A 26,894-nucleotide genomic window follows, 5' to 3' on the forward strand; every position below is an offset into this window, starting at 1 on the left:
TCGCTTTTGTTTCATCTAAGTTGCGTGATAAAGAATCGACACCACTAACGTCATATTCAATGTATGGCATCATATCGGCCTGATTGGCGTTGTTCAAAAGTGAAGTCTCCCCTGCAGATACCTGCGAAAACACGGATTTCAAGTACTCGCTCAAGCATTCCGCTCTCTGATAGTCTGACGTCATGGTTTTGCCGTTAATAGTTAAAGATGGTATGGACATGTCGTGGTTTCGATTTCATATTAAATATTTCCAAAACGATTTTGGATTTTCTCTCAAGTCCTTGTTTAATTTAACAAAGAAGATATCTTGCGCAGATTTACTTTTGCTGTCAATAGATTATTCACCTCTTGCAAGTGTTTCACATTTGCCAGACAGCTGTGGGCAGACAGACAGACAGACAGACAGACAGACAGACAGACAACGAACTTTATTTAATCCTGAGGAGCTACCAGGACTTCCTAACGGGAGGCCATTGTAGCCGCTGGCCGCGCCCACGTAAAGGACAGAACGCCGTGACGCTCCGCTCTTTCCTGGGCCCTCTGGATAGCCTGGGCTTGCTTTCGGAGTACCGTGCTTCTGATGGCCTCCTCCCATTCGGCTTCGCTGGAGAGGAAGTCGTTAGGCAACGCGGGACATCGCCAGAGCATGTGAGCCAATGAGCAAAAGGTTTCAGTGCAGTCGGGACAACTAGGGTCCACATCCGAGTACATCCTACTGAGGAATCCCCGCGACGGGAAAGATCCCGTCTGCAGCATTCTAAGTGTAGCTGACTGACCTCTACTGAGCTTCGGGTGAGGCAGAGGATAAATTCTCCGACCAAGTTCGTAATGTTTAGTGATTTCATTAAATGTGAGGAGTGGATCGTTCTGCTGAGGCCCTCCCTGCCCCTCCGGAGCCTCCAGACCGTCGCGGCGCGTGAGTTCTCGCGCACGGTCGTGGGCAGAAAACGTTTTTTATCCGGTCGTCTCGCTTTCCTTATATGTTTACGTATTTCTGCGTTAAACCAAGGCTATTGTTTCTTTCGTTGCCGCAGGTACCTGCATGGAACATCAGTTTCGACTATTTGAAGTATTTTGTCACGAAATGCTGACCACAAAAGTAACGGATAGCGTGGGTTTGACAGATACTGCAAAGTAGGAAAGAAATTTTCAAGTTCCGTTCTAATAGCGGCATAGTCTCCTCTGTCGTAGCTATACACTTTTCTTTGTGGAATTTGCGCCATCCATACTCGCTGTATGTTAAGTTCTGCGACAACTGCCCTGTGGTCACTAATACCTGGGCAAACAGTAGTGCTTGACACTAAGTTCGGTTCATTGCAAGGTACTAAGTCTAAAATTGCATTTTCTCGTGTAGGTTCCAGTACGTACTGCTACAATCCATTTAATTTGAGCAGTTCTTCAAACTCTCCGTAAATACGGGACCTATTACCAGCCACACATCCGGCATTCTAGTTGAAGTCCGGGAAATTGAAATCACTCCTTAGAAATGTGCTATTAGGCATGAGAGATAGCATCTCAGACAGCAGTCCGAATGAGTAGCTGCTGCCGGGTGGGTAGTAGAATGTCCCGTACACCACAGTGTTTCCTTTGGGTAATTTCACAAGGCACCAGACAGTCTCAGAATCGTTTTCAAATAAAACATGTGTATTTTACAATGAATTTGATATCAAAATAAATACTCCCCCGTCATGTCCATGTCTATCTTTCCGATAGACAGTAAAACCAGGTGGAAATATTTCTACATTTGGTATAATTCTTTCTCACCATTATTCGGTGCCAATCACGATCTGAGATTTGATCTGAGATTTGATTTGATTTGACCTGAGCCCGAAGTCATGAGGCATTGCGTATACAGGATGGCCAGTTTCTCTAGAACAATCTGCCCGCCATCCTCCAAGAAATCTGCTGTTACCTGATCCTCCCCAGCTGCCTTCACCCTTTGCATAGCTCCCAAGGCTTTCTTTACTTCTTCCGGCGTTACCTGTGGGATCTCGAACTCTTCTAGACTACTCTCTCATCCATTATCGTTGTGGGTGCCACTGGTACTGTATAAATCTCTATAGAACTCCTCAGCCACTTGAACTATCTCATCCATATTAGTAGTGATATTGCCGGCTTTGTCTCTTAACGCATACATCTGATTCTTGCCAATTCCTAGTTTCTTCACTGCTTTTAGGCTTCCTCCGTTCCTGAGAGCATGTTCAATGCTATCCATATTATACTTCCTTATGTCAGCTGTCTTACGCTTGTAGATTAATTTCGAAAGTTCTGCCAGTTCTATTCTACCTGTAGGGTTAGAGGCTTTCATACATTGGCGTTTCTTGTTCAGATCTTTCGCGTGCTGCGATAGCTTACTGGTATCCTGTCTAACGGAGTTACCACCGACTTCTATTGCACACTCCTCAATGATGTCCACAAGATTTTTGTTCATTGCTTCAAAACTATGGTCCTCTTCCTGAGTTAAAGCCGAATACCTGTTCTGTAGCTTGATCTGGAATTCCTCTATTTTCCCTCTTAGCGCTAACTCATTGATCGGCGTCTTATGTACCAGTTTCTTCCGTTCCCTCCTCAGGTCTAGGCTAATTAGAGTTCTTACCATCGTATGGTCACTGCAGCGCACCTTGCTGAGCACGTCCACATCTTGTATGGTGCCAGGGTTAGCGCAGAGTATGAAGTTTATTTAATTTCTAGTCTCGCCGTCCGGGCTCCTCCACGTCCACTTTCGGCTATCCCGCTTGGGGAAGAAGGTATTCATTATCCGCATATTATTCTGTTCCGCAATCTGTACTAATAACTCTCCCCTGCTATTCCTAGTGCCTATGCCATACTCCTCCACTGCCTTGTCTCCAGCCTGCTTCTTGCCTACCTTGGCATTGAAGTCGCCCATCAGTATAGTGTATTTTGTTTTGACTTTACCCATCGCCGATTCCACGTCTTCATAGAAGCTTTCGACTTCCTGGTCATCATGACTGGATGTAGGGGCGTAGACCTGTACCACCTTCATTTTGTACCTCTTATTAAGTTTCACAACAAGACCTGCAACCCTCTCGTTAATGCTATAGAATGCATGTATGTTTCCAGCTATATTCTTATTAATCAGGAATCCGACTCTTAGTTCTCGTCTCTCCGCTAAGATCCCGTAGCACAGGACGTGCCCGCTTTCCAGCACTGTATATGCTTCTTTTGGCCTCCTAACTTCAATGAGCCCTATTATATCCCATTTACTGCCCTCTAATTCCTCCAATAGCACTGCTAGACTCGCCTCACTAGATAATGTTCTAGCGTTAAACGTTGCCAGGTTCGTATTCCAATGGGGGCTTGTCCGGAGCCAGGTATTCTTAGCACCCTCCTCTGCGTCACAGTTCTGACCGCCGCCGCTCTTTATCGCTCTTTATTCAATAAAGTTGTGCATCTGTTCCTTACATTTGTGGCATATCGCCCAGATTGAAGAAGGTCGGCCAGTGAGTGAACGTTTGCGGTTGCCATGAATGACCCAGCGAAGCTAGCACAGCTATGCAGGAAAACTTGCCGATGCAAAGAAGCCTGCAGCTTACACCGCCACTCGGCGCAAGCGATAGGTTTCACGGCTTTGACGTACATGCGGCATTGTAAAAAAGATGCCTAAACATCCGCCTGAAAATGAATGATAATCTGCGCCACAAGGGCCGCGATAACAACCTGTCACTGCAACCTGGAAGATGTGGGCACTCGCCTAGTTTTGATAACAGGGACAAGTGCACGCGGGAGACCATAGTATCAGTGCAAACTTATTCTGAAGGAGAAGCGTGCATCAGCGCTCCGTACTTGTTATCAAACAACAATGTCTATGACTTTGCACACGTGGCGTAAATCACGTTGACAATGTAATTTGTTGCGTCGGCATCTGTTGCGTCTTGTGTATCGGTAAGTATACTGTTATCCGTTCAATAAAGGAAAGTATAAAGTAGCGCCGTGTTTCTTGTATGCCTGTGACTTTAGCTTTGTCGTCTTTCCGAAGCGCTTTTAATAGTTTGCATTTTTTATCAAATGAAGCAAATCGCTTATATCAGCCGCACGTGCGTCATAATGCGCAACTGTGATGATATGTTTCCATAATAACTGCTGTGATTTGGCAGCATGGTTGGGTTGCAAACCGAATGAAAAGTTCTTAGCGCTTACGCACAGTGTCATCTGCGCAATCTCCTCGCGTAAATATACGTATGTTGTCTCCTCCCAACAAACTTGATCTGCCAGTTAGCGCCTGTTCTGCGTCTGCCTTTTTTTTCCTGCTTGTCTAAAAGTGCGCGCTTTTCAAATCCTGTGCACACTGAGCATTAACTACGTGCAGACATAACATTACCAAACGTCTGCGCAAGAAGTTACTAACGATTTCGAGACGTTTCTTCATATTCCTGTAGACGAGTCAGTTTTGCTCAACCAGTTACTAATCACTTCCAGAGAGGCCTCTCACGCGTGCATCTTTCACGTTACCGAAGCATTGAAAGCAACGGTTCGATGGGAGCAACGGAAGGAACTTCGGCGTTCGCGTGTTGTCTCGCTTCCTCGTGTTTTTTTCTGCATAGTGATCGCTCGAGAGAACAACTTTCGTCTCGGCTGTCTCTACTACTCCTCTTTCTCTGGCATGCCCGACAGCCACCGCCTGTCAGCACAGCTCGCTGTTGCCTCGGAAGCACCGAGCCGTGAAAAAAAAAGGCGCGCGCGCCGATTTCAGATGCAGGAAACGGGATAACGGATTCGCGTGCAGCCGAATTTATAAGCATGCGGAACTCTCAGCTCGTCTATATGGGGAAGAGTGGCGCTCTTGGAAATACTGGCCAAAATTGTCCCAGAAGAAAGGGTGGGTAAAGGAAATGGCCTTGAATACGAGATAGACCTGGCTCCGAAGTTTTTGACATAGAACAAAAAATTTGCTAACGGAGTTCTATCTTACTCAAAACGCGGAATCGAAAGATGGGTCCCGGTGTTATTCAGCATTTTCGCCGCAACCGTCTTTACCCAATCCTCCTTGTCATCTTTTGGCTCACAGCCTTTTTTTATGTGACAGCATACGCGCGGAATAACTTAAATGAAGGCAATTCGAACGTGAGAATAATTTAAAGAAATATTGAAATATTACCTGACGCGTTATTACTGGAAGCCAACTAAACCAATTAGAATCTTAAATAAATAATATTTAGACTTCCCCAGGCAAAGCAAGTCCACCAAATAAGAGCAGCTCAAATCGAGTGATTGATGCCCCGAATGATTCGCCCGTAAGGCCACTGCTGCGAAGGCTTTGAAGCACGTTGCTTAGCCATTAAGTTTACTCGCTGCCCGTGTAAGTTCGCATATATTCCGGGATTTCGCATGCCATAACCACAATTTTATCAAAGGTACGCTGTACTGGGACACTACGATTTAATTTGGGACACATGGTGCTCTTTGGCGTGCCGCTAAATAAAAGTACATCGGCGGTTTTCTATTTCAACATAATAAAAATTCGACCACCGTAAGCGAGATCGAACCCGTGACCTCGAGCTAAACAGCGGAACGCCAGAGCTGTTGCGCTACCATGGCGGCTACTCTTTCGCTGCCAATGACTGCAGGTCGATCCGCCTGAAATTGAAATTATTCTTCGTAAAGGCGTCATAGGCGTGTTGAGTTTACGTTTTCAAACAGAATTTACGTTTTCAAACCGAGTTTGCGATTTGAAACCAATTTGCGAGAATCGTGTGAACAATCATCCTTCCCAAAAGATCCAAAGTACTTTAGCTTTCTTAAGGTTATCACCAAGGAGAGTGCCAAGGTAATCTCCACAAACGCACCTCCAGCGGGTGCGGCGCAGCTAACGATTACCAGCACATGGCAATCGTCACAAAGGAGCGGCGACGAGGACAGGTGAAGCACGTTTAACGGACACCAGAGAGAAAAATATTTCAAGGTGTGCTGATAAATCACCCTTGCGCAAGACCAATAAAGGCACTCTTAGCGTTAGAAGAGGCTTTGCAAGCCTGAGAAGACAGAAAATTTAAGATTGCAATGCTACTTGGGGGTACCAACACTGGCTAGGCTTACCGTCATGGATTTTTAGGGCATCTGCTCGGGTACAGTTAATTTTTTCATTTGTAAAGATGGACGGCATCGTACTCAAACTACGCTCAAACTAAACTTGGAATGGTTTTCAGAACATGTACCGAAAGGGGGGGGGGGGGGGGGGAGAAGGCGCCATTGGCCTAAATACGAAAAAAATACTTTTAGGTCCTTAACGTTCCACTGATGTTGCCTCCATCTTTTTCTTTCGGTATTCAACCTCTTTCCATGAAAAAAAAAATGTTTTCCACGCATACTTTATCACTTTACACTTATTTAACAGTACTCTTTTAATGTCGGTTCAACTGCCGCGTCCCTACATGACGCAAAGTTCTTGCACAGGAGAACACTTGTACAATTCCAGCGCTTTCCTTACACAATGTATGGTATACTTAACATCTCAAGAAGGCCGCACTACAAAAAGCGGTTGGCGTATAGCTGGCCACACATATTGCTCCTCAAACAATCCGAACCAACTCGAAGAAAATCCGCGTTGTTCAAGTGCAGCAGTGCGATGCGACCGTTTCATAGTTGCATACAACTGCTGCGGACGACGTTCACCGGCCCTGCCCCATCTAGCCTCTTTACGGGCACAGAAAGGCTTCGGTATTGCTCTCGACCGATAATTTGATAGAGCTGCCACAGGCCGCACAGTGAAGCGGTCAAACAGGCCACTTTTTCCTTGACTCGTCCGACATTCCTACAGACACTTTGGGTATCTTGGGCCAGTCTCACGTTCAAGAGACGAATTGGCTGCCACGGAAAGGCGGTTAATGTCAGCAAGGTCATGATAATCCAGCAGCCAAGTTGCGGGAATATAATGCAATTTCGCACTTGACTAGTCTCACCAAGTTTGCATTGATTTAAAACTATATACGGTGCTGCAGTGTCAAAATTGCCTCCTTCAACGGAGGCGATGCTCTACGTGTATGCGGTGATGCGCCGTTTTCTTGTTTCACTAGTGTTCTTCTTGTCATCCGTCACATAACTTTAAAAGCTGTCTCTCATTTACAAGCTCTAGTTGGCCGGACATCCTATTGTGAACGGCATTGCATGCATCTTTAAAATATCACAACAGACATTTGTTTTCTTTACTAGGGAGGCTTAACGCCAAATGTGTATTTTTCTTTTGTTTACAAATCAGAAAATATCTTATCGCATAATTTAAGGACCTGCGTTTCCCTGTGTTTGCATTCGACGCGATTAAACAATTTCACCATTCGAACTCCTATATTCTTCATGAAAAGCACACAAAAGTTCGCCCGCATGTTACACTTCTGTAACACTTTAATGCGAAAGCCTTCCTTACACTTGCGAATGCACTATTTTTTACGATCCAAGGGGTCAGACTTCTTGCCCGACCTAATGAGCCGTAGTGTAAAGTACACCTGTGGCACTTTAGGTCGACCTCGGCAACGACACATTCGAGCACTTAATGCAGTATCTCAAGGTGCAGCCCGCATGCGGCCAGTAAGTGTTGCAAATGCAGAACACAATTCGAACACTGCTACGTTGCATCCTCTCAGCAAGGGAAAGCAGCACTCCCGGTCGAAAGCCTTGCTGCCGTCGCTTTGCACGTCGCACCTCGTTTCTCGCTTGGCGAGCACCCTCGGCCGTAGAGTACTTCCGACGTCTACTGGGAAAAACGATAGGGCCCTGGCGAGTGTCCCCCATCGCCGTCTTTCTCGCTTCGCAGTCGAATGTCGCTGCAACCACCGCTGTCGCCGCGTGACGTCAGCGACGCAACACCGGTTTTCCTATCTGCGGGCGCGCCCCTCGTTCCCAGCTTCACCCGCCGCTCGCTCGGAAAAGGTCACATGGTGTTTTTTTTTGTACCACTCGACTAGACGCCGCTTTCTTTCAACTCTATCGCACAAGGACCCACTTAAGGCTTTCCTCTTAATAAACACATGCGCATGATTAGTGTGAGAAAGATATTTCTCGTAGAGAAGAGGCTAACAATTGGCAGAATAGTGCAAAGTACTTTGACTCTATGTTATGCTGGTTTTTATAATGCGCATGAGAGAGTTGGCAGAGCATTTCGGTATACTATGTTATAGTACTCATATATTATTCTCCGCCATACCTCCGGTTCCACGCAATTTGACCTCCAAGTTCCGAAAGCATGCCGCTAGATAAGTCGTCGGAATTTTTTTTTCCAGGCACATTGATCAAACTTCCCCGATGATTACGATATTCCCTAATGCGTAATTGAGCGGAGTTTTATACGTGTTTCCATTTCGCGATATATTGGCTGGCGCAGACAATCCTCTCGTGCGGCACGTTACAAACGGAGCGATGTGTGGCGCGACTGCCTCGCTAATCAGAAGATAGCGAAAGGAGGTGCGTGAGTGACGCGTGGGCGCGATTCACAGCAGGTGCCGCACACAGACGTCCACTCATGCAGCGCTTTGTTTCCATACAGACGACGCCACTACTATGGCGTCATCTTGCCGCAAAGCCAGTCTTGCGTGGCACTACGCTTTTCTGCTCATGCTTTCGCCGTACGCTCCTTCTCTGCTTTACGCCTCATGGTTCCGCTTCACCCTCCCCCTCCACTTTCGTCCTGACGCTCTCTTTGCTATCGTAGTCTTTCATCTCGCGCTTCGCTCCTCGTTCGCTTTCATCCTTCGCTGTGTTCGTTCGCTCATTTACGAGGGACAACCCTGGCGCTCGCAGCAGGAACGAACGCCTAAGAGCTGCGCTCTGAAATGAGCGGAAAACTAAATAATTATTCCGCACATTGTCGGAATGCATATCTAAATACTGCTGTCATAGACAGAATTTGTTTCAACGTTAGGCGTTGCGAGATCACCAGCTACAATTTGTAAATTGCGACGCGTGCCGCAAATCAAGTATGTATACTATTAAAGTACTCAAGCTGTGAACATGACTCAGTTAGGTACTATTTCGGCTTCTGATTCAAATAATGCCTGATCCATACGCTAATTTAGCTTCAGAAGTAGAACTATGCCAGCTGCCCCAGGCAATTTCTTAAAATTATCTTGACTCTGATAACACCCGCTATGTACACGCCTTCTACTTGCGAACACAACTAAAATCTTTAAAGAAACCTTAATATGCACTTGTGGGTCGTACAACTTTATGGTAAGATAGTCAACCACACGAGTAGAAGCAAGGGCAAGCGTCATGCATTTCTATCAAAGGAAGAACATAGATGCAACCCGGTTTGAGTGTATGCAAACGAAAGAAGTGCAAATCGTGCCGCAAAAGTCTCGATCTCGATATGCACGGCACGTATCTGCACGCTTGGTTTTGGGAAAAAGGAACTTCGACGCTCGAGACAAGGGCTCAGAGGCACCGTCCATCATCCAACACTTCCGTAAGGAGAGGTGCGACGAAACAGGAACGGCAAGTCTTTGGTCTTCTCTTTCAGGTGTGACCGGCGTAGGCGCTAACCAAAACCTGCACACTATGAACGCCACAGGGCGGCTCGCGGTACAGTAGCAGGCAACTCACGTCTCCGCGCACGCTGTGCACGCGTATAGTGAGAACTACAAGAAGTGACAAAGCAGGCCGCTCGAGGGCCTTTGTGCCGGGGGTATTTGTGAATACTGGTCAAGAGTGTAAAGTAGGCTGCTGTACTGATATAATCCCTTTTGTCAGCTAGTGTGCTTCTTCCAAAAATGGGAAAGAGGGGAAGGAACAAACTGTAATATATTTTGTGAAGCAGGCAAACGTATTTACTGAGCTCTTATTCCTAGTGCTTCCTTTTTCTCTGGAACTATTTTTCTGATGAAATGCGATCGCTCCTTTACAGCTGTTTCTAAAGGACATTGAACAATGTTTCAGTAGCTTATAATTTACAATTCTTACATGTGTTGTACTTTAGCGCATTCTCTTCCACGATGTAGTCGTTTTTTATAAGGTGCATGATCTTTTAGTGTCGTTCATTATGCGCACTTAGTTCTTGCACCGCTCCACTCAGCGGTAGCATTTAATTAATAAATAAATAAATAAATAAATAAATAAATAAATAAATAAATAAATAAATAAATAAGTAACGTATTCAGGATTCCAGCTATAGAAAGAGCAATCGTCAAATATCAATGAAAAATGGCTCGAAAAGCAGTTTATTTTTCCATGTGCAGGTCACATATTGTCCTGTAAGCAATGCGGCTACTATATAACAGTCCGGAAAAGAACTGAAGTGTAAGGATATACGCATGCAGATTATTGCAGACAAACTGCGTCTTCCATATCCTGGCGAGAGTAGAAAGATTCCGCAGAGAAACTTAAGGGTGCTTACGCGTCCGAATACGAAAGCATTATACCGTCTCTAGACCTCGGAGCGTCCTTACCGCGCTCATGTTATAACACCCATGGCATGGCGCCACATCCTCCCCAATCAGTGCTCATCAAGTGCCCAATGACGGATGCATTAGGCCACACCTTTAGTGAGCCACATGGCAGCTACGTAATGTGTGCAAAGAGACACGCACTAGGTACACTTTTATTCAGCCCAGAACCATGGAGCCGCCGGGCAAGCGTTCTCCTGTCACAGTCCGGAGGCCCCGCTTCCATTCCCACCGAGACCGAAGTATGCCAAATTTTATTTTCAATGCGATCCATTTTCCTTGTTTACATCAACCGCCCTGAGAAATTTGACGTCAATTCGAGCATTTCTTTGGCCCGTTTTCAGGCTGTGCGCCGTCGGCCATTTTTGATACCGTTATTGGGTCATGCCGACGCCACCGGATTTTCGGGAATGGGGCATGTAATGCTTTTGCATTAATAGATTGCGGTTCGTAGTCGCCATAGCTCGCCGAGGATAAAAAAGAAGCAATGTATAAATAACACGCGCTCGCTTTAAAGGAAAAATGTACGCGCAACTTTAAGACACATAGGAACACATCCGGAGGGGCTATCATTTAAACTCACAGAGGTGGCATTCCAGTTGCAACTAGAGAAAAAAGCCGGGCTGGACTGGTCATTCAAAACCCAGAACAAATAGGTCGTGGGGAAACACATTCAATGGGTTAATATGATTTAGAAAGTGCTTCTGTCGACATGGTTCTAAAAAATTGTCAAATTCATATCTTTTTGGCTAAGAACGAAGGTAGGGGTTGCTATTTGACCTGCAGTGTCGGGCCACTTCCTGCTGACGATGTCGACGGTCACCAGCTCCGAAAAGTTAACAGGCATTTCCTCTGGATCGTTCACAGTTTTTGCTCGATACCGGCACAACTTCTCCGACGCATATTTGTAAGAACAAATGGACTTGGTCACTCGAAAATTTTTGGGGGGAACGTGACAGGACACGTACATTACGCAGGAGTATCATTACTGCGTTGTATAGCACGCGTGCAACCAACACGTGCGGCTGCATTCTGCCTGAAGCCGTGTGATTGTACCTACGGCTGACGAGTTCTGTTCGCCCAGTCTCATGTGACCGCCGACTTGTCAAACGTTACATTTCCAGAAATTTCGGACTTGCACAGAAGTCACCTACCTTATGGTACGCAGGTGACGGTACAGACTGCAGTGTTGCCGTGGTCATCCAGGTGATGGAAATAAGGAAGTAGGTGACCATGAGGTTGACGTGGATAGTATTCCGTAGACAGCGCAGCTCCCTGCGCATTCCAAAGAAAAGCAACAATGAGAAAACGGATACTATAACGTTTATTCCCGTCATGCTCAATCAGCCCCGTTATTATACAATGTAAAGATTTCACAATGACTGATGGAATGTCAGCCTACAGAAAATAGAGGGAAGCACAACCTGTCGATAATATACGAGTAGAAGTTGGCAAGTTTCTTGGTTACGAAACGAAGTCAAAAATGGCAAACGGACGCAAAATGTAGAGAAGAGCAAAGATGAAAAATATTGCTCCGTTGATAATGCACAACGTAGCTACTATACGCATGCAAGATAAATGAGATCACTATCGATTCAGTGTCATCGCATAAGTATACGGGATTCCATGTGCTAATTCGAACTCAATTCTAAACTGCACAATACATATAGAGTGCATCACTTCTAAGGCTCCTAAATTCTCGGACTTCTGTAATTTTGGATACACATTGCTAGTAAGAACAGAAGGTTCGACTCGTATGTTTGGTTGAGCCCGTATTCTTTAGAATTTGCTTCCATTATTGGGCATGTCCACAAAGCTAATGTTATAAATTTGTTCGAATCAGCGCAGAATGAACAACCGATTTCAGTCTTTCATCATAATCACGATATCAAAGCTTATCTGCTTTAAAGGAATCCCTTTATATCAGCTCGCTTGCAATGACGCAGAAAGTTGGCCCAGCTATAATTTTTTTTCATTCGCTATCCCATAGAAACATTCATGTTACGCTTGTGCATACTTTTCCAGCACTTCGTACGTCATAAGGCGTCGACCATTGCTACGAAGTTAGCCCAAGATTTTCATGCACGAAAAAATAATATATATCAAAACTCACAGTAAGTTTTACCAATTGCACAGTTGAACTCACTGCCATCGAGCATTTGTCGCAACCAAAGAACAAATTTTATCCCTCACGCCACAACTAATTAAAACACAATGTGTAGCCTTCCATCTGTTTTGCTGCATGTGCGATAATTATTTTTCAAGTACCCACTATTCTAGCGCAGTGGGTCAAAGAATGTAAGTTAATTTGTACATTCTACGACATTGCCATGACGCTCTTTTTACGGTTTTTGTACCAAAGTGCAGTATTCCTGAGCAAGGGCGAACTGTTGTATGGTTACTGTGCGATGTGCTTGACAAATTTTTTTTTCAATGTATTCACATGTGCTCCAGATATGTACAGAATATTGTGGCACATACACCAGTGCGCAGCTGACGTAGCATGCAGAGGCATGGGCTAGGTATACTGCTGAATATAAGCAAAATTGCGTAAAGATACCTTGTCTATAGTGATGGTTGCATGAGATATAGTGAAGCATTTGCCAAAACAAGGGTATATTTAGGGTCCTTTGTTTTTATTTAGGGCCTTGGAAATTGGGTGTTATTAGGGTGAAAGCCTTCAATGACTCAATGTTCGAAAACTGCGTTGCCGGGAATTATCGATAAATTGAGCGTCTGGCGTTATGGTATCCAAATTAAATGGCACCAAAATTGATGGTACCACCCACGACTACTGGTGAAACTCTAACTTCCTACCTTTGGTGGGAGTCAACCCACGACCTTTGGTGTGAATTAACGCAAACTTAATTAAGTTACTCAAAACCACAACGTTTGGTGGGAGTCGGACCCTCGGGCTTTGGTGGGATCAAAATTCAATGGCACCAAACTTGGTGTTGCCACCATCTATGGTAGTACACACGACCATTTGTGCGAGTCGAACCCATGACCTTCGGTGTTGATTAGGGCGAAGTTAGTTCAGGCACAGCTAATAAAATATAGTTAATGAAGGCACTTAAACACACAACCTTTGGTGGAACCTAAATTCAATGGCACTGAAATTGATGGCGCCACTATTGATGGTAGAAACCACAATTGGCGACAATCGAACCCACGACAATTGATGTTAATTAAGGAACTCATACCCACGACATTCGGTGGAAGTCAGACCCGCAATTTTTGGTGGGATAAAAATTCAATGGCACCAAAATTCATCAGTGGTGGCATCATCGCGCCACCATTGATGGTTGAACCCATGACCATTGGCGGTAGTCGAACTTACGACATTTGGCGTTAATTAAGGCACGGTTAATTAAGCTAATCGAACCCACGACCATTGGTGGAAGTCGAACCGTCAATCTTTCGTGAGATCAAAATTCAATGACACAAAACTTTATGGTGCCACCATTGACGGTCGAACCCTTGACCATTGGCGTCAGTCGAACCCAGGACATTTAGTGTTAATTAAGGCAAAGTTAATTGGGCACTCAAACTCATGACCTTAGGTGAGGGTCGATCCCTCGAGCTTTCGTGTGATCAAAACTGAATGAAAGAAAAATTGATGATGCCACCATTGATGCTCCAACCCACGACCATTGAAGGGAGTCGAACTCATGACGTTTTGTGTTAAGTCGAAAATAATCAAGGCATAGGCAATTAAGGTAAAGTTAATCAAGGCTAATGAGCCCACGATATTTGTTTGGGGAAAACAAGTAATAGGAAGTGACGACGCATTCGAATGTGAACGCTAAGTAATTTAATGAGTATCTTGTGAGCGCGCAAGCTTTCGCCTTCATTCTCTTAGCGTATCTAAAGTCGCTATGAACTCTTTTTTTTAAGAGGGAACCCAGGGGAAATCTTGGAGCTTGCTGTCTGGCAACACAAAGTTTTGGAGTTTCCGCGAACTTTCACAAACAATTAACATACGCAGTATGACCTCTTTTTGGATACGAACGCATGAAAAACAAGCAAAGTCACTCAGGGGTACACGTACTGACAAATAAATCTGCTCGCAAGTCAGGAGACCGACTCATTTACAAAATCTGCCACTCTTGTCAGAACGTACGAGGGCGAATCAGAAAGTCTTTTCGCCTATTTTTTTTTGCCAAAATACGGCTGTAAATGTGAAGCCAGCATATTCATTCCCAGTCGTGGACCTTTCTCGGCCCGGCCCGGCGCTACCTGTCAGTATCTCCGCTTCTATCTTGCTTCTCCGTCGCCATCCTCGTCGCCACTGGCGACGAGGATGGCGACGAGTACCCACGGATCGTCCCACGCCGCCACGAGCGGCGAAACACCGCCCTCCGTTGTTGCCGCCATGCCGCTGTACGGAAGGCTCGAGCCGTTCGAGGTAGATGGATCCGCCTGGCAAATTTACGAGGAGCAAGTCCACGTGTTCTTTCCGGCAAATGACACACCCGAGGCCAAACAGCGGGACATCTTCCTGGCCAGCTGCGGGACCCGCGTCTTCAGCCTCTTGCTCGAACTTCTCAATCCAGCCACGCTACACGTTAAGACGGTGGGTGAGCTGCTCATCATACTGCGCTCGCATTTCAACCCAGCACGGTCCACTCTAATGGAGCGTTTTCGCTTCAACGACCGCAGCCGCCGGGAAGGAGAGACCCTCGCGTAGTTGGTTGCTGCGCTACGAGGGTTAGCGAGTGCCTGCGTTTTCGGCGACCAGCTGGACTCGCTACTCCGGGACCGCGGCTCCGGGACCCTCGACTGCCACTTCTCAGTTCCAGTCCGCAGGAGGACTAGCGGCAGCACCAGTCGCTTCCAGCGGAGCACCACCTACCTCGCAGGCGGCAACCACAGCCAGTGGTGCGGTACCCATCGGACCGGTGTGGAGCCCGGCACCACTCGCAAGGCCGACTACTACAAACCCTCCGGATGGAGCAAGGCTGGCTCAGGCAGCATCCGGTGTTGCCACACCCGACCCATCAACACCGGTGCCCAGGCGGAGTGCTCGACGGCAGAGGCCACCGGACCGTTACTCGCCTGGATAGCAGGCAGCGTCGACCCAGCTAGGGTGGAGGCAGAGCCTCATATTTTGAACATGAACGTTTGTTTTTTATTTAACAAACAAACTGGGGGTAAGGCAGTGTAGCAAGCATGTGACGCCCCCTCAGGCATAATGTTTGGTCGCCACCAGGCTCGGTGGCTTGCTTAGCTCGGCTGGCAACATTGTTCACCGCACCGCAATAAACACCGACGAGCACGGCTGCCCGGCGGTCAGTCATCGTTCAACATTACCACGCTGCGGAGTGTCCGTCTATCGGAAGGTGCCTCGAGCTCTCCCTTGTTCACGAAGCCGGGTGGATCGTGACACGTTCGACGAAGATGGGATACTCGTGACACTGGCGACGAGGATGGGATACTCGTGACACTAGCCACCATAGCATTGCTAGCGCCTGCTAGGGAACAGGGAAAAACTCCTCTGCTAGGCTTCATGATGGCGCTAGTAATACCAGAGCACGGCGCAAACTCGTTTTTTTTCTTCTTTGAATGGATGGGACGAGCCACTGCATTCTTCCCTTAGAGTTCACTGCCTATACAAACACCGGTAAAAAAGTTAGGACATGGAAGAATAAATACAGATGAGCTTTTCTTGACCTCATCAATGGGACATCATCACACTTGCTCAACTCTTACTTGACAAACATTTGCAATGTTGCTTTTTGTTCATAAAGTGGTTTAGCTGGCCTTAAGTTGCGAGTTAAAACAATAAGGATTTCAGAGTCCCGGCTAAGCGCACAGTAGTGATCAAATGAAACTACACTCCCCTAGTGACATTATGTAATCATTGTCATTCTATGTTAGAGAATAGTTTCTATCAATCATATAAGTTTTTTGCAGCGCACGGTTAACGGTTGTGCGAGGAGTCGCAAATTGAAGAGTGGTGCGGCTCATGGTGTTCGTAACCATAAGCGGTGTTTAGATGCATTCGACAGCACTGTTTCGCTTTACCTGTTTGCTTTCCCTGTAGTTATCTTGCAGCCTCCTTATCAACTAGTACGGGCGAATGCCCTTACCTATGTTCACCTGCGCCATAGCGTCTGCTAGGCGTCTACTTGGCATTTGCTCGCTACCGTTACCGCGTACTATTAAAGAGCGGGGTATTAAATTAAAGAAGCAGTGTACAATTAGGCTTTTATAGCGTTCCGCATCGTCAGCGCATCACCAATGCTAATTCTGGGACAGCACTTGCTAACTAGAAATAAAACAAGTTTTACGGCTCTGTACCGTGTCCGTTCTCCTATCAGCGTGAAAGCAAACAGCCGATCTCAATAATTGCAATAAACTCTGCCTAACGATTTGACCACAGCTTGTGATGAGACATAGCGATGACGCACCTCGTGCTTAGCAGCCCAACACCATAGCCACTAAGCAATCACGGCGAGTAACTTAGATTTCAGTGCATGCCAAACGGAATAGTCACATTTCCTTACTTGGTCGGCTAACATTTTTTGTAAAAATAAATGATCAGAGACTGATCAACTGCTTACTGTATACATTCGATCTTCTTCTTCCTTTTATGTTTTGACTAGGGCATTACATCCTCCGGGTCTCTGACTGCCACCCTTCCGCGAATGGTAAGGAATTAAGTTACCTACTGTTGTAATTTGTATCTTTCCTGCTGGTGATCCTTCAAAGTGCACCGACTTCAATATATCTTGCTGCTTCACCGTATTGTGTACATCATAAGGGCGCGTGAAAGCATTTTTCCAACAATCAAGAGGTTTTCATAAAAGCACCATATCTGCACGTTGTGCGTTCGGCCGGCGAGTAGCATGGCGCGAGTCGTAGTATTTCTTCATTTGTTCACTTTTGTACCTATTGTATTCACCTAACGTCTGTAATATGGATCTTCATTACTATGCCGACTTCGTAATCTGCTGGTAACCACGTCGTCTTCTGAAAGGCAGCAAACTGACGGCAACAGCCAAGTCCAGCTGTGTGAAATTGATTGTGATGCCTAACCGCTGCCTCATGAGCATACTTCTATCCTCCATGAAATTCTGTGAATATAGAAATGACGGCCTTCTAGTCATGTACGAGGCGTTCCGGCATTTCCTTCCGGCTGGTATGTTGCCAAAAAGTTCAGTGATACCCTTTTCCGCTGCCCATCGACAGGGCCTCTTGCTGGGAAATGCCAGTCCATTATCAGAGACAATCACCTTGGTTTGTTTAAATGCCTCTCTTTCCATCATTGCAATCAAATTGTTTGCATCTTCTCTTCCTGGTTTGGCTGCCGCCATAAGTGTGCACTGGCCCCCAGTCACTATACAAGACTGAGTCCGGCGCACATCCTATCCTTTCTTTTTGAATTCAGCAAAATAGAGATGAACGACTTCAAAGGAGACCTCTGAATACAAATGAATGGCTATCGGATTTCCTTTTGGATGTAACTTCGCTTTGATAGCCGGACATTGATGGCAGGTCTTGATGTGAACCTCTACGTCGGCTTTCATGTTCTTCCGCTTAAAACGTTTCTTAATCTTCCAGTAGGTCCGCCAAAAGACATCATGGCCTCCTGAGTGTGGACTGTCGTGATAGAGCTGCAATATTTTAGGTATGCAGCATTGAGGGACAACGAACATTCCGTCGATCAATATTATCTCTTCAGTCTCATCCGATACACTTGCGACGTCTGCCCCTTGATAGTTGTTTATCGGCGGTATGTGTAACCTTGATAACGCGTCTGTGTTATGTAGCTTTTCAATGGTTAACATCGAAAGTGAAATGCCGAATTTCGCTAATCTACCTTGCCGCTCTTCCCGGTGGTTGTGCAAGGCTCAGGAGATATGTCAAAGCCGGAGCGTCTATGAAAAGCTTGAACTGACGGCCCTCCAAATGAATCCTGGAGTATCCTAACGCCAGCAATACTGCTAAGGCCTCCTTTTCCGTGGTCGTGTAATTTACTGCTGCTTTCTACAAGGTGTAGGAGTAATAGCAAATGACCTTCAACTGGTGGATTTGGTCTTCGTTAGAATGTGTTTGGTATAACACTGCTCCTGTTCCATAACTGGACGCGTCAGTGAAGAGCTCGAAGGGTTTTGCGAAATCGGGTAATATCAGGATTGGATCTGATGATATTGCGCATAGCAGTTATTCATATGCATGGTCGCACACGTCGCTCCACACAAACGGAACTGCCCTTTAAATGAGCCTTCTAAGACACCTGGATATTGCGGCAAAGTCTTTAATGAACGCCCATAAATATTCTGTCAATCCTAAGAACACACGCAGTGAGTGAGCATCGTAGAGCCTATGAGGTTCCTTGATTCGTTGGACGGACTGTCCCTTTGTCGTTTTCGTGAAGCTGTCCAGGACTCTGCCAAGGAACACCATGTTTCTCTGAAAAAATTAACTTTTCTTCTTCTCTATCTTTAAGTGTGATTTGCTTAATGATTCTATTACGTGAGAAACGTGGGAAGAGGATCCGAGATTGATCAACTGTTTACTGTTTACATCGATCTTCTTCCTCTCTTTTCTTTTTTTGACTGGGACATTACAATTTTTTTACTGCACTATCTTTTAGATCAACCTATGAAATCATCCAGATAACAATTTCAGAAAATCGGTTTAAAGTGGCCAAGATTTCTGCGCATTAAAATATACGGTTAAGGAGTAAACGCAGAAAATGAGATCATAACAAGTCAGCACATAAGGTTCAGGAGAATTTCCGGCGTTTCACGTGTAGTTGTTTGAGGCTAGCTTATGATTTCTGCCAACTGCATGTTCTTTTCAGTTTATTATACATAGCATTCCTTTCTTGGTTGTAAATATTTGGTCACTTTTTAAGCGAAAGCCAGCTAAAGCTCCCGTTTTATGTAGCAGCATATGTACTCACTTATAGTAAATGAAGATCCACAAGGCGATGCTTAGTGCACATAGGGACATTCCATATCCTATGTAGTACAGGGTAGTTCCATCTATCTGCAATAAAGAAAACAAGATATGTGTCGGTAGATGTCGTCATTGGGTCAAGACCTAGATATGAAGAAACTTATCAATATCTGAAGCTCATAAAATACTTATTTTGTGTAGAGAAAACACGGAGAATGCGGGAGATGAAAATTCAAGACGATGAGCAAAACGCAGGAGAAAGCAGGAGCCAACGTTTTGACAATTGGACTTGTCTTCTTCAAGGATTCTCTTCAACGCTTTACTTGTCTTCTCGTTATTTTGTATAGTCATTTAGAGAGCATTAAAGTTGCCTGAAATGCATCTTTTTAAATATATTTTCTCATTATTAGGCAATATTTTAGACACATTGAAGGTCCTGTATGGCAATGGTAACGCCAGAGAATTTTTTCCCTTACGTAGGCCCTGCTACCCGTACGTTGCTTAGCAGTGAAGTAATGTGCATACTATACATACATCATTGTACCCTTTTCAAACAAGACCGTGTAGGTCCAATATTGTAAATTATGTACGAAGTATGGACAAGGTGTACAGGCACACGATATATCTCACTAAATAAGAAACAATTATACTAAAGCAGTCAAATGGCTACAGAAGTGAAATAACAGAACTTATCAGCATAATGTAACTGAGGAGGAAAGTAAACATGCCCTCATAAAATGCTGAAATCAAGTCGATTATCTGTAGTATCGCGCAGTAGGACTCGTGTTCTGATGTTTATTTGCAATAGTAGGAAACGAATCATAAATACATTATGTGTGTCGCACCATAGCTAGTCCCGCGAGAAGAAACTCTGCAAAGAGGAATATTCGTTGTACTACACCAATCAGGTCCCCAATGAAGCGGTACAAAAAAAAATGTGTCATGATACTGCATGCGCATTACGCCATGGTGTGTTCTCTCTAAAGCAAGGTTGCAGAAAAAAAAATAAGGGAGTTATACCATGGCAAGGGCCATGCGGCCGATTACCACCATCTTTTCTGAAGCATTAGGCAATATTTGGCTCTCTCAAGGGTGCTAGCAAACTTAGCAAGCGTTTCGTATAACGCCATCAGCCTTAAGCGACTCCTTTGCTCCTGCTAACGTGCTCCCAAATTTCATTGAAATGTAATCACAGTGAATCATCTGGTCGTCAGGCAGCACAATGAAAACACGCCTGTACCGTTTTCGCGAGCTTCTGTAGTCGCACTAACAGTCTCGCTGTAAAATTTTGGCAGTCATGCCTTAAGCGCGAAGTTTCGAAAGCAATAGCAAGGTTTGGCACTTCGCTGAAGCTCCTCGCACACTGCTCTAACATTACGTGTGGGCGACATGTTAGCGTGTCGGATCATGCGAAGCAACGCTGTTGCGCTGCAGGGATAACGCCCTAGCAGCTACAGGTACTATAGAGCCGGACACTCTGCGAATGAAATATTTTCAAAGTTTTTTGTGAACCTCGCCGGGTTTTGTTATCGTGCCAGTGGCCTGGCCGTTCTCTTGCCGAATAGGCCAACCCGTTAATGCAGAGTGCGCGCGGCGCTTGGGCTGCTGGGTTCCTTACACCACCACGATATGGTGCTCGCATCCCCGCATCAGCTCACACGTGAGTGACTTGTCTCAACTGACACCGAAGGGAACAGACGTGCCCATTGAAAGCACCTTCGCAGCGCAGCAAGGGCAGTGCGCCAAAGCGAAACGCTTTTTAGTTGATTGTTGCTCATTCGGTTGTTTGAAGTTTTAGGTTAGCCGAGCACTATATATGTATATATATATATATATATATATATATAATTTTTCACACTATGCACTTTTCAGAACTATTACGTGAAACTCTCCTGCCTTTCCTTCGAGTTGTTCACGAATTCGATTCCGCCCTGCTGTCTGCTAGCCGCCTGGTTAGCGCAGATGCTAGAGCGGCTGTCCTGGAAAGGCGGCGGTCCCGGGCTCGAGTCCCGGACCGAACGAATATTTCTCCAACTGCGAGGTCTTTCTTTCAAGGAACCCGTATAGGTTTACTTCGTAGCAATTGCTACGAGCGTGTGGTTGTCTGGTTTTCCCTAATTAAATGTACCTCTTTATTGGGCTGTGTACACATATAATTTTGAAACAGGTTGCAGGAATAGCGAAATACTGTGCAAACTAGTCATGACAAAGTAGCGTGGTGGAGGAGGAGGAGGTGGATGAAGAAATAACTTTGTTGCGTGCCCTGCGAGTTGGTGGGGAGGGCCAAAGGCCCGCCTAGGTGAGCCAATATAATTTAATAGGGACAGCCGAAAATATGACCAGCCTATGGAGGCAGCAATGCGTGTATGCATCTTATGCTATCAATGTTTAAGGCTTGTACCGCAGCTCAGAAAGAGCAAAAAAGGAAGGAGGTAGGGGTAATCAAAGGGAACGGAAAACAGAGTGAGCGCTATTTTAAGCGCACTCTGTTTTCCGTTCCTTTTCATTACCCCTACCTCCTTCCTTTCTTGCTCTTTCTGAGCAGCGCAACAAGCCTTAAACAGTCATGGCGTACTAACTCGCCCAAACTGCCACGCTTTTGACCTATGGTATCACTACTTCATACCAAAACTTTTATGCCCTCTCATATCATGAGTCATTGTCATTATTTTGATCCTGATATATTTTACGCAGTTTAAAGCGACCCGTTTTTAGACCTCCTTACAGCCGCATCACATCTACGTTTGTAACTGAATTTGGTCATTCTATAGGTTTTACTTGCGCAATTCATTACCGTATGTCGTTGCGCCCTTAGGCCACAACTGGGCCTTGCGTCATGAAACGTCACACATCATCATAATTTTCTTACCTTGGCTTCTATCGTAATCGATATAGCGGTTTACAACATCTTGCTCTGCCTATGCAACATCGAATGTGTCGCAACTTCCCTGAAACCAAGGAATGCGAACACCGAACACAAAGTTATTTCTGTACGTGTGTTCGCTATTCACGGAGCCCATACGAGGTCGAGCCGCGATTTCGTTTAAAGCCGCAACGTCTTCGCAGTAAGCCTTGTCTGAGAATGAGTAATGATGTACGCGATTACCCGCACCGCAAACTGCGCGATAATTAGTTATGGGGTTTTACGTGCCAAAACCACTTTCTGATTATGAGGCACGCCGTAATGAGGGATTTCAGAAATTTAGACCACCTGGAGTTCTTTAACGTGCGCCTAAATCCAAGTACACGGTTGTTTTCGCATTTCGCCCCCATCGAAATGCGGCCGCCGTGCATGGCCGGGATTCGATCCCGCGACCTGGTAAACTGCGCGAGAAAAACGCACACACCATTCACTGACAAAACACGTCATGCAAAATGTAACGCCACTGTTTCATACTCACCGGCCTTTCCACCTCGAAGAGGGGAACACAGTGGGAGTAATCCGATTTGCTGGCCCAGATGCCGGCGGCTGAGCAGAACCGCGACGCGTTTTCTGCGTGGACAAAAAAGAGGGAAGGATGAGAGCGTGGCGTCTGAGCGGTTCAGCAAGAAGACTGCAACACGATTGCTGGATCATTACCTACTAGCCAGAACACTATCCTAATCTTGTAAAGCTGGCAGTAGCTGTTTCGTGGCTGATGATGTCTATCCGTTAATGACCATCTCTGGTATGGACCGCGTGCCGTATACATAAAGAAGAAAGACTTTCGCTAAATTGCTCACCAGATTAGATTTTTAGCCAATGCTGATGCTAAACAAAGTATTAGCAAATGTTACTGGCGAATGCTAAAGAGCACTTACGTACATAAACACTAGTAAATTCGGCTTCAATCTTTCGGTCTTCAGTCTAGGCGTAGCATCAACCATAACAATGATGACGTCGCTGCGTTCCACGGGGATGTTCGAAGACTTGCCGCGGACAGGTGCCAAAACAAGGGCACATATCCGCACTTAAAAAGCCTTTCAAAACTTCTGATGCAGAAAAAGTGAAAAGAAAAATTACGCATTCCGTTTATTTGAAACGCTAAATCCTATTGCTAGGATGTTTTAGCTGGCTGAACTGCGAGCACGCTGCGAGTACGCTGCCTGCTATAGAAAATGCCGCTTCTGCTCGCACACATCAATATATTCATATTAGTGGCAATGACTACTGCTTTGGGCGAACTTAAGATTGAACTTTTCCTCAAGACTACTTGACCCACCGCTGCGGAACAGTGCCAGCTAAGCGAATCGAGCGGCAAGCAACAAATACAGTTTATAAACCTAGGATGACATCTTAGTCTACGTCTGCATGAGGTATCTCAATATCATATCCAGAGCTCATTATCTTTGAACAGAGTGATATTCGAGTGAGGATTGCGTTTCCTGGTAGGGCAAAGCACGCGTCTGCTTTCGCTGTCATTGTTGGTGGTCATTATTGTACCTTTAGGAAGAAATTACACTTACCGCATCGAATAAACATCCCACCCCCCACGTGTAAGTATTGTTGTTAAGCCAAGCGAATAAAGAAACTGTAGTGAAACAGCCGAATTTGTTCGTTGTAACAGCCTTAGTATGTAAAGGCTGCAGGTGTGCAAGTCGCGTAATGAACGTTGCCGTAAATATCTAAAAAAACGAGATGCCGGTAGTCATCGGGTGCGATTATACTTAACTCAGCGGTATTTCTGCGCGTAAATAGGCTCCTTCGTAGCTTTTAGAATAGAAAATCTGCCACTGTTTGCCGTACAGGGCGCATGTAGTACATTGTCGTCTTTATGAAGGGGAACACGTGAGCGCGTGGCCTGCGCTCTGCAGCGACTGCCTAGAGCCCCTTCAACTGACTGCTAAAGAAAGCAAGTCCGCTTTTGGCGTCATCTATTGGCAACCAAAACAACGAGTCATGGCCGCGCGCGTCTATTTGTCGTACAAAAATCCCTCACGTGACCTGATCCTAGGTGCCTAGAGACAGTATCATTTAGGGATTTTTGAGAAGGCGCGATGCTGGCGCCGAGCGTGTTCGTCCTCGGCGTGATCGTTCTCTGGACCGCGCGTTATTCAACGTTGCTCATGTAATCGTGCGTGCGTTGCTTGTGTGTTGGTTGTAGGTTCTGTGTACTTGGCGGAAAGCCGTGAATAGTGGCGGTGCGGCAATGCGGCTTTGGCCTCGATGAGCTCTGGCACTACAGAATCTGCATTGTGTGACCCGTGCTTTCTTGAGAACCTGGCGGTGGTGACAATTGAAATATCGAAGTGGCCTAGCGCCTCGGCAGCGAAGTTCTGCGAACCGCGATGTGGCGTCGCCGTGTCCGACTTTGCTGAACGGACATCGAGGCATGTGCTGCTCGCTGCAAGTCATGTAAATGCAACTGCGTCGACCGCCCACTGTTCAGCACCGAATGTGTGTTTGGTGTGCTGTGCCTGAAACGATTGATGCAGCCGTGCAGCGGGGGTGGCGGAGGAGCAGAGTGGTTTAGGGTTTGCGCGTTCACAGACATGTGCTCCCGTCTTGGTCTCATTAGCGGCTGTCGCAGGATTGTGGTGCGCTAGCTCCTTGCCTAGTATGAAGTTTACGACGCTAACACACAGCATGTTCACGTTTTTCCGCGTTATATGTCATTTGCATGACGGCCGAGTTGAAAACGAGACATATAGTGTTCTTTGCGTTTGTGTGTTGTAAATTACGTTCTATTGTGGAAGTTCTGGGAGTCTTATTACGCAATGAGTGCGAACTTAAACATAAACACATATGTGTGTCTGAAATTTTGAATTACCCATAATACCCTTTACGACTGATAAGTGGGCTACACGGCCTGTGTGAATCAGCTACCGTATATTGCGACGCTCTTCCGTGTGGTAGAGTGATGCATGGTGCGCGTTTCTTACTGTTGTAAAAACCACTTGTTTATTCACTCAATACAAATGTACGGCTTCATCGCCGCAGTACATTTTAGTTACGCGGTGAAGCATACTAAAAGTGGGAGGGGGCCGCTATCAGCCAGCATAGTATGTCCACTTAGGTGACCTGAGAGGCGGCGGGTGCGCGAGTGTATAATTAAAGAAGTCTTATTATGTCCAGTGACAGTGGCCCCTTTTCACTTTTAGTATGCTTCACTGCAGTACATTGCTTAGGCTTCACCGCGAAATAATAGTGTATTGCGAGAAAGATAATCGTAAAAAGCCTAATTATGCAACCGTTCTTTTGTAGCTTGCTACACCGCAATGCAGGGGTGTAAATAAGCATCGTGCAGTAAAGCATACTAAGAGTGGAAAGGGCACATAGGTTTACACTGTGCTCGTTACTTTCAATTGTGACATAATTTGCAAGTGCATCTGTGCTCGTGGTAAGCTTCATGGACAATTCTTTGTACATTACAAATTAATATTGCAATGAAGCTTACTAAAGCACATTCGCCATTATGGCACGTGTTATTCACCTTCAATGCAGGAGCACATTGCAGATTCTTGCCCCTGCTTTTGGCTGGACTGCACATGCTCTTTGAGAATTGATTCATTGTTCATAAGCGCACTGGTACTTTACTCTAAACTGGAGGGCTCAAGTTGATATGAAAGCACAAATTTTATTAAGGGGACAAGATGTTGCCAAGATGGTTGCAGCACAGCTTTTTTTTTTCTTCCAGGCACCTTTTCTACTTGAAGCTTCCATTGCAGTGTTTAGAACGCCATTGAACCAGCAGATAGTGTATATAAATATTAGACACTGATTGGGAACATCACCTAAGTTCATGCCTATATATAGTAAAAAGATGTAGCACGACCAGACAAAATAAAAGAAGGGGGTGTGCTGTAGCAATACTAAGTGTTAAATGGTGCTTTATCCTTTCCCTTGAGTTTTCTGTTTTGTGCTGTTTATGAATCCTCTGCAGTAACCATGCGAGTGCTGAGCTTGAGCTTGTTGGTTTCAAGTCTCATGGTTGTTACTAACAGAACAGTGTGATAAACGAACAAGGGCTTGGAGGCATCCATTCACCTTGCTTGCCTCATGGTGCTGCTTCATAAGCACCGTGAGCATCCAGGCCAATTTGGAAGGGAGGTTTGTTGCAATTGCTTTTGAACTTTATTGCCACCAAACCAACAGTGCTCTAAATGACAGCTTTTGGACAGTAGAATGCTTGCACCCAGCAAAGTCTTAAGAAGGAAGCATTCAGGATGTGCAAAATAGGCTTTTGAAGCTGGCAGCATTACTGAAGGGGCTTTACCCATCTGCCCTCTTTATGGATACACAAAGATGATTTCCTCTTTAAGAGGGATTGTTTCAGAGGTCGTTACATGGCAACAGTGTTGGGTGTTTAGTAGCTTGTCTTTGCCCACTGTTAATAACCTGTTCCTTCTCCAGTGCCCCTGTGAAGTGCCTACTTTTTGGACACAATGTGCTGTCCATGCATTCATGCATTTTTAGCTTGTAAAGACGTCTATTACCCCTTGCCTCAAGCTGGTCTTTGCTGATGTCACCCAAGAAGGCATTGGGGAGTATGGCAATGTACGCTTACAAAACACTGTCGATACCAGTGAAACTAAATTAATGGAGCCGCTGTTCTTTTTTTGTCCACTCCATCCTTGTTAGTTACAATATGTAGTTGGTCGTGCATAGCCTGCGCA

The 26,894-nt window shown here is 45.6% G+C and overlaps 1 protein-coding gene across 1 annotated transcript in view; it reads right to left on the minus strand.

The window, feature by feature from the left end:
• The window catches only part of LOC142572925 (diuretic hormone receptor-like), a 218,389-nt gene that overhangs the window by 47,190 nt on the left and 144,305 nt on the right, over positions 1–26,894 (minus strand). Inside the window, exons 5-7 of the mRNA XM_075682382.1 lie at positions 22,700–22,791; positions 19,303–19,388; positions 11,543–11,663 (exon numbers count right to left, since the gene is read on the minus strand). Of these exons, the coding sequence (XP_075538497.1) occupies positions 11,543–11,663; positions 19,303–19,388; positions 22,700–22,791 (299 nt within the window). The remainder of the gene's footprint in view (positions 1–11,542; positions 11,664–19,302; positions 19,389–22,699; positions 22,792–26,894) is intronic.

This window comes from Dermacentor variabilis, chromosome 2 (genome assembly GCF_050947875.1).
Source record: "Dermacentor variabilis isolate Ectoservices chromosome 2, ASM5094787v1, whole genome shotgun sequence".
NCBI classification, from domain to species: domain Eukaryota; kingdom Metazoa; phylum Arthropoda; class Arachnida; order Ixodida; family Ixodidae; genus Dermacentor; species Dermacentor variabilis.